The sequence below is a fragment of the Haliaeetus albicilla genome, chromosome 9 (genome assembly GCF_947461875.1).
Source record: "Haliaeetus albicilla chromosome 9, bHalAlb1.1, whole genome shotgun sequence".
NCBI lineage: Eukaryota > Metazoa > Chordata > Aves > Accipitriformes > Accipitridae > Haliaeetus > Haliaeetus albicilla.
The window spans coordinates 12,713,772-12,721,785 of NC_091491.1; the positions used below are offsets into that span (position 1 = coordinate 12,713,772).

The 8,014-nt window shown below is 53.5% G+C and overlaps 1 protein-coding gene across 1 annotated transcript; it reads right to left on the reverse strand.

The window, feature by feature from the left end:
• Positions 1-5,070: 5,070 nt before the first annotated feature.
• On the reverse strand, positions 5,071-6,774 carry LOC104314377 (C-C motif chemokine 4). Its single transcript, XM_009913842.2, has 3 exons — positions 6,616-6,774; positions 5,998-6,109; positions 5,071-5,635 (listed from the first exon to the last, which is right to left on the reverse strand). The coding sequence occupies exons 1-3, from the start codon at positions 6,686-6,688 to the stop codon at positions 5,548-5,550; spliced, it is 273 nt and encodes a 90-aa protein (XP_009912144.1). The 5' UTR covers positions 6,689-6,774; the 3' UTR covers positions 5,071-5,547.
• Positions 6,775-8,014: the final 1,240 nt, after the last annotated feature.

Sequence of the window (8,014 nt, forward strand, 5' to 3'; positions counted from 1 at the left end):
CTCATGATGTTTTGCTTTCATACAGTGGCTCCTTGAGCACTTCGCAGAAAGCTTTTAAGCATTGCTATCCCTCACTTACAGATGGGAAACTGAGGCACGAGCTTGCCTTTGCAGAGTCAGGCTGGGTGAGGTGGGCTGATGGGGCCAGCACTCGCCATTGGGGCCACAGGTCCCACTTCCCTGCCCGCAGGACTGTCACAAGCAGTCCACAACACAGAAATCATTCCTTTGCAAGAGGAGAGGAAGAAGCTGGGGCTGGGCTGGGCTCCCAGGGGCCAGAGCTGGAGCATTGGGGGACCAGGCGGGGGTGGCCATCTCAGTGTGTCCCCAAAAAGTTCAGAAATGTCTTCACTCAGATGGCATCAGGGTCAGTGAAGATCTGGTGTTTCTTCCTGTTAGTAAAGCTGGGAAGTGGGGAGGACCAGGAAACCTTTTTGGTGGGGAAGGGGTGCACCACCGTAGACCTGCACTGAGTCACGCCAGGGCTGGGGAATGTCATTTTCATGACCGTTGTCTGGTGTGGAGACAGCCAGCCAAGGGGAGGTGCTGAGAAACCAGAGGAGGTCCCTGGGCCAGACTCCTGGCCCTGCCTCAACTTGCTGCTTCTCCCACAGCAGGGAGAAGGACAACAGACCACAGACCTAAGTGGCCACTGCAGAGTGTGTGGTTGGTGTCTCCTGGGGCAGGCACCCTCTGGGTATTTCCCTGCTGCCCACCAAACACCTCACTTGGGAGCACTTTCTCAGTCGTGCTGGGGCAGCTGCACCCCATGGGATACCAGAAACAACCGCTCATCCTCCCTCCACTGGGCTCATTCCAGCATCAGTGTGGGCAGGTCCTTCTCAGCCATCTCCTTGCAACTGGAAAGCATCTCTCCTTGCCAGGACTGAGTGATGGCCAATCCCGAATAACACCCCAACAAGTCCCACTCTTGGTCCCTTGGGAGGAAGATTTGTGGGGCTGAGCAAAAGGCTTCCCACACAGGCAAGAGCCCATACCCATGCAACAGCTGGCTGCTGGTATCTGCTGGTGGTGTAGAAATAGTCCTTCACGTATTTCCTATAAAGCTTCTGCCAAGTGCATGTAAAACAGCACACAGCTGTGTCAGGGATGGCTGGAAGAGATTTGGGGTGCAGGGCTGAATCCATATGACCAGTAGGGGACATGGATGTGTTCGACCAGGGGAGAATAAGCACTCCCAGCAGGCCATGCTCCAGACCAAGGAGTCAGAGCATGTCATGCTTGTTCCTCAGGCATTACTGGTCACCATCATGAGTCCTTCTTCCTCCAGGAGAGGAAATAACAACCCAAAGACAGAGATGGATTCACCTGGAGCAGAGCCAGACTGGGAGCAGAGGGCAACAATAAGGAGAGCAATAATGTTCAACCAGAGAGACCTTCATGGTCCCGTCAGGAACTAAGCAGACATACAGACCATGTTTGTGCTTAGCACTGATCCATCTAGTACCCACTTTCTACAGGGAAGCACCAGTGATGGGACATATAAATGGGTGGGTTTAGGAGAAAGGTTTCTTGAGTGACATGGAGCTGCCAGAACATGGCCAGTGTAGGTTAGAAGACAGAACTCAAAGAGGCTGAGCCGTGAGGCCAAGTTCAAGCCATCAGTTATCAAAGAGCTGCAGAGAGAGGCCGTGTCAGGATGTACATCCCTTAATAGAGCAGGTGCTTCAGCAACGTTGGCTAGAAATAACTACAACAGCACTCCTCATGTTGAGGAGAATGGCTGAGAGCAAAAGGAGTAAAGAACTGCCCTGTGGGGGCTGATGGAGGGGGCAGCTACAGAATCAGGTTAGGAACAGGGGCCAGCAGGGACACAATGCAGCCGTCAGGTCTGAAGGTCTGCATGGCTCATCTCCCTTCCCAGGGCTTCTCCAGCTTCACTGGGAGAAAGGGGACAGCCACAGGGTTCACGCTCACAAAAAGACCAGAGAGAACCAGGATAACAGGTGCGTTGCCCATAGCATCATGAGGGTTTTCTGACCTTCTGGGTGCCTTCTGCCACAGCAGGCAGTGAAGGAAAAGCCTGTGGTTCATGGGGTCCAGAAAAGTCAACCTGCCAGGCCCCACAGGAGCAGCTGACCTTGGCTTTTGTCCACCTCTGTAAGCACATGAGAAGTCTGATGGCTGAGCAATGGTCACCTTCCAGCAGGCAACTGGGGAGCTGAACTCTTCCCTTGCCTCTCCTCTAGACTCTCATTCCTTTGGCTCAGATCTGGCTGGTGAACCACCTGGCCTTCAGGAGTCCTGACTTGCATCTTGAGACTCAATACCTGGCTCCATGCTTGTTTGTGCTCCATGTCACGCACACAGTCTCATGGTAGAGCTCATCCCAACTGTCACCCCATTTTGCAGCGCAGATGTCCCTAAACTGCTTGCAGAGCAAAGACACCTGCAGGAAAGGGAGTGTTGTGCTGTCAGAGTCGACGTGGAGAAGAGTGTCGGGGCCAGGGACTGATCTATAGCTGAGACATCTCTTGCAGATTTCTGTGCAGCAGGCAAGAAAGGGCTGGTGCTGCCCCAGGCCTCAAGACAGGACCATCACAAGCAGCTGATACATTCCCTGGATTCAGCAGTATCTCTCCCCACAGCAGCTATCCCAGCTTGTCCGAGTGTCCCCCTGCCTGCCCTTCCCTGCCCAGAGCTGGCAGCAGGTGAGAGGCTGCAGGCAGGCTGCTCCCTGCACGTTTGACCCCTTGGGCTACGATTTCTCCTTTGCTCTTACAGCACCCCGCCATGGTGTTGCTCCCCACCAGCCCCATCCGCATGGGCCAGCAGGGACAGCCAGGTGGTGCAGGCAGGCATGGGAGCCCCTGGCTGGTCTGCCATGGTCCCCACACCTGCCCTCATGGTGCCTGGCTCATGCCAGGGGAGATGGGTCTGGGACAGCAGGGAGCAGGGCTCCCGGAGCAGGCTGGCTTGGCTGCTGCTTCTGCAGCTTCAGGAAGGAAACCGAAACCAGAAAGGCTGGAGAGGGAAATTCCCGCATGAGCCTGGGCTTGTGGCCAGGGACTATCCAGAGAAGAGCTGGCTGCAGTGTCGAGTCCTTCTGCCTCTCCAGCCTGTACCCTGCTCCCCAGTCCTGGGGCAAACCTCAGACCCCCCCCAGCCTTCCCTTTCACCACGACATCCATCCTCCATCCTCTCGCACTGCATGGAGCCCCAGATCAGGGACTACATTGGGCTCCTGCAGTTCCTCTGCAGCACCAGACTTGGCTTCTCAGCACAAAAGGTGACTGAGTGTACATCAGGTGGGGAGGGGTCGAGATGCCTTCAGCGGTAGAGGAGACCCCCAGCACCCCCTTGCTGGGCTTCTCACCTGCCCACCCATGGGCAGCGGCTCCTGTCCATCCACCCCATCTTGCGGTGGCCACTCTCTGCTCCTGTGTTTCACAGCAGATTGGGGAAGCCCTGCTCAGGTTACAGCCCTCTGCAGATTTTTGTCTCTCTCCCACGATAGTAAGCCCTGGCCATAGAGTGGAACGAGATTTTTTGCAAACTTGCTGACCCACCTTGTCCCTGCTTGGACCTGACCCTCTCTGCTAGGACCCTGCTGTGCCAGGGTAGCACGGGGACTCTGCTGGGGGTGAGTAAGAGCCTGTGCCTTTCCCAAAGCATCCTCCCAGCAAAGCGGTCAGGAGCCATCCCCATGGAGCTCGAGAGGAGCCCTCCACATGGACCCTATCACCAGCGCTATCTCCTGGGACACAACATGGTGCCTGGGCTGGGTCTGCCCTCTGCTGGGATGCCGGTCCTTGGGTGCCCCATGAGCCCTCCTGCCTGCAGCCAGCTTTCCAGCCTGGAAGACACAAGACTAGAGGGAAATCACAAGACAACGCAGAGGTGCTTTCCCAGCCTCAGGGCTGCCAAGTCTGATCTATAGCTGCAGAAAAAAATGAAACAATAAGAGAAAGGCTTTTTTTGCATTAGGAAGAAGAAATACCATCAGGAACAGGATGGCTGCAAGGCCAAGCCAGCTCTGGGTAACTGTGCTATTGGGAACATTTCTTCTAGCGTGCAGAAGCAGAGGAGTGCTGAGCACGGTTGCAATGGGCAAGCTGTGCCCAGAACTGTGTTTTTACCCTTGGGACCTGCTCCCTCCCATTCATGTTCCCATGCAAAGGCACATCCTGGGAATGACTGCAGTAGGTTTGCTGGTGGCTGTTTTACCCCTGCAGCATAGCTGAACCCTTCCCTTTGTTTTACAGGTGGGAAAGTGAGGAACAACCCCCATTGGGGTGGTCAAAAACAAAGCTGGGATCCCTGCCCCTCTCCAGGCAGTACTGTTGGGCTCGGGAAGACCCAGCTGCATGCGGGGTCTGGCAGGCAGAGATGTGGTTATGTCTTGGAGGAACAGATATGTATGAGCAGGGACACCGCGGGGCCGCTGACAGTGTGCGTGTGGGTGCCTGTGCGAAACACTGCTGCTTAGCTGACAGAAATGACTAGCAGGTGTGGGTATGGACAGGGAATTGGCCCTGCTCTGCACCCCAGCACCCTCGGCATGAGGGTGGACGAGCAGCTCATGAGCCCCAGGTACCTGCCAGCTCCCAGGGCAGCCCCTGCACCGCAGCAGCTCCATGCCCTCTGCTTCCTCCCATCTGACCATGAGCCGCTCTCCCTGCTGCACCCCACAAAGCCTCTGCCAGGATTTTACCCCTTACAGCAATGTGTCCCATCACCACCCCATTGCACACACAGCATGCCTAGGGACCAGTTTGGGGTGCAGTCTGTGGGGCTGGGACCGGCAAGCAAGTATATAGGACATGCCTGGGGTGTGTGAAGAGCATATTCATTTATGTAAAAGGCCCATATGTATGTGCAAACATGTCTAATTCTGTAGAGGATGTGGGCGGCAGGGGTGTATGTGGTGGGGGAATGAGATGTCAGAAGATATTCATATGTCTGCAGTATGGAAACTTTATGGTTTTGCCTCAACCCATTCCCCATCATCACATGTCATATAGACTGTGCAGATAGGCTTACGGTGAAGTTCTGTCTCTGTGCTGGTGAACACCACACAGAGGCACATAAAGGGAAAAAAAGCAGAGGTTTTGTCCAAATCCTTTATTCTCCAGAATCATGATTTCACCCATGTAAGCCAGGGCTACCCGTCATCCAATGCTGAGACTCTAAGCCACCCTCCCATAAATACCCTCCCTGCCACCCTCCCATAAATAGCATTATTATCCACAGAAGAAAGTACTGCCTATACCATATGACAATTACTTAAATAATTTAAAATAATGCAAGAACAATAGAGGTACAGTCCCATGAGCCTCCCCAGGCCACAGGCGGAGGTGTCAGGGCAGAGGGATGAGGCTGCAGACTGGTCCATGCAAGCTGGGGGCAAGCAGTAGCACCCCAACACAAGGTGTCTCGTGGTGTCCTTCCAGCAGTCCCTTGGAGCTGCCTGCAGATGACATGGGCTTGTGCAGCTCCTGTTGCCCCAGTGTCCTGCTCCATTGCAGGAGCTCAGGATAACGCAACTTGTGCATGACAGCAGTTACGCTTGCCATCTTGCTTTTCTCAGTTCTGCTTCAAATTTTGCAGGTAATTTTGAACCCAGGTGTCGCTGGGATTGGCACATACCTGGCGCCCTTTCTTTGTGATGAACCTGTGGAACAGGAATGACATATTAGATCTGTGCTCAGACCTGGATCCCAGCTTTGGGGCATTGCAAGAGGTTCTCCCCTGTGCCCTAAGCTGATGCTGTGATTTCCCCCACTCCCAGCCCTTTTCCCACACTGCCTCCTCAGCTCCTGCAGGAACATCCCTGGGCATCCCCACAAGAGCACCTCTGGCAGTCCCTGTTCAAGCCCCTTTCCCTTGGGGTTCTCCTCATCCTGCTCTGTTCCCACAGACCCCCATGCCCATGACTACCCCGCAGAGCTGGTCACTCACATGCGCACACCCCACAGCAGCTGTCCGCACACTGCCCCAGCTTGTCTGCACGCAGGAGTTAGGGCTGGTACTTACACGATGGCTGGCAGGGTGCAAGTGGTGCTGGTGCTGTAATAACGCAGGATGAGCCTCTGCGGGAGTTTGTGGTGTGTGTAAGAGAAGCAGCAGATTCGGAGGTCGGATCCAGCTGGAAGAGGCAAAGAGAGACAATGCAAGCATGTGCTAGGCTGTGCATTGGGAGCAGCCAGCCCATCAGCTCAGGGAGCTGTGCTGGTGGGGAAGGGAGTGAGGAATGAGAGAATAATTAAGTTTGAAATGGACATTAGGGATCATCTGGTCCAATGCCAGGAACAGTATTGTCAGATGCTGGGGGAAATTCCCACCCAGTCGCTGCTCAGAGCTTTGTTTCCCCACCTCCCCCAGCCCCAGGGCAGAGACTGAAGTCCATAAACTATAACCAGGAATAAGTACTCTGAGCCCAGGGTGGCTGGACGGGTGGACAGATGATGGATGGATGGATGGATGGATGATTTTCTAATTCTGGGGTTCCTACATGTAGCTGATCTCAGTGCAGAGTGGAGAGTGGTACAAATGGTGAAAAATTCCCAGTAATCTGCTAGGGGAGCTCAACGGAGAAATGATAATGAAGGCTTAGATCTGTTCTTCCTTCACAAATGAAAAAGCAGGACTCACCTGGGCCAGAGAAAGTTTGGGAGCAAGAGGCTGCAATGAGGAGAAGAGCAAAAACGGCTGCAGAGACCTTCATCTTCCCGTAGGGTGAGGGCAGTCGGAGCAGGACTAGAAGCTCTGGCAGATGCAGCTCAGACTGCAGCAGCTGGATTCAGTTCCCTTTTAATAGGGAGTCCTGGAGGCAGCCGGGAGAAGCCCAAGTGGAAGTTCCAGAATGATGACAGAGGATGTCACGAAAGTGAAACAGCCAAAGGGAATTAGGGAAAAAAAAAAAAAGAGAGAGAGAAGTCAGAAAGACTGGGATTTTGTTCACACTGGAGCCAAGTATGTTGAGCTCTGACTCAGTGCTCATTTTCGATTTCATCAAATCAAAAGGAAACTAAAATGTGCCAAGTGGCATGGCCACAAAGAGGAGAACTACTTATCTGAACTGCAGGAAGGATTTTCCCTGTGAGTCTGTACAGCAAAAGACACAATGTTTGCCTAAGATTATGCAACTCTGGGAAAAAAATAAAACAAAGCATGCTCGTGCTGTTATGTGTCGGGTATTTATCAAAGGTTGCTAACTACAGCACATGGAGTTGAGGGGTGGCTGGACTGCAGGCTCCGTGCTACCCAAAGCCCTCTGCCCCCACCAGTCCCGTAGTGTTTGGCTTGACGTGGACCAGCAAGGAGCTGAGGCTGGAAGTACCCCTGGAGTTCATCCAGTCCAGCCCCTGCTCAAAGCAGGGTCAGCTGGGAAGGCTGTCCAGGACTGTGTCCAGATGGGCTTTGAATATCTCCAGGGATGGAGACTCCACAACCTCTCTGGGCAACCTGTTTCAGTGTTCATAATAAAGTTTTATCTGGTGTTTAAATAGATTTTCCCATTGCCTCTTGTCCTGTCACTGGCCACCACTGAGAAGAGTCAGGCTCCATCTACTTTGCCTGCCCCCCACACATTGATAAGATCTCCCTGAGTCTTCTCTTCTCCAGGCTGAACAGTCCCAGCTCTCTCAGCCTCTCCTCCTAGGAGAGAGAGAATCATAGAATCGTTTAGGTTGGAAAAGACCTTTAAGATCATTAAGTCCAACCATCAACCCAACACCACCCTGCCCCCTAAACCATGTCCTGAAGTGCCTTGTCTATGCGTTTTTTGAACACTTCCAGGGATGGTGACTCCACCACTTCCCTGGGCAGCCTGTTCCAATGCCTGACAATCCTTTCAGTAAAGAAATTTTTTCTAATATCCAATCTAAACCTCCCCTGGCACAACTTGACGCCATTTCCTCTCATCCTATCACTAGTTACTTGATAGAAGAGACCAGTACCCACCTCACTACAACCTCCTTTCAGGTAGTTGTAGAGAGCAATAAGGTCTCCCCTCAGTCTCCTTCTCTCCAGACTAAACAACCCTGGTTCT

Coding starts and splice junctions, on each gene's coding strand:
- LOC104314377 (XM_009913842.2), bottom strand. CDS start 6,688: ATGAAGGTCTCTGCAGCCGTTTTTGCTCTTCTCCTCATTGCAGCCTCT. Junction 6,110..6,615: donor CCAAACTTTCTCTGGCCCAG/GTGAGTCCTGCT, acceptor TGCCTCTTCCAG/CTGGATCCGACCTCCGAATC. Junction 5,636..5,997: donor TGCACCCTGCCAGCCATCGT/GTAAGTACCAGC, acceptor CCTGTTCCACAG/GTTCATCACAAAGAAAGGGC.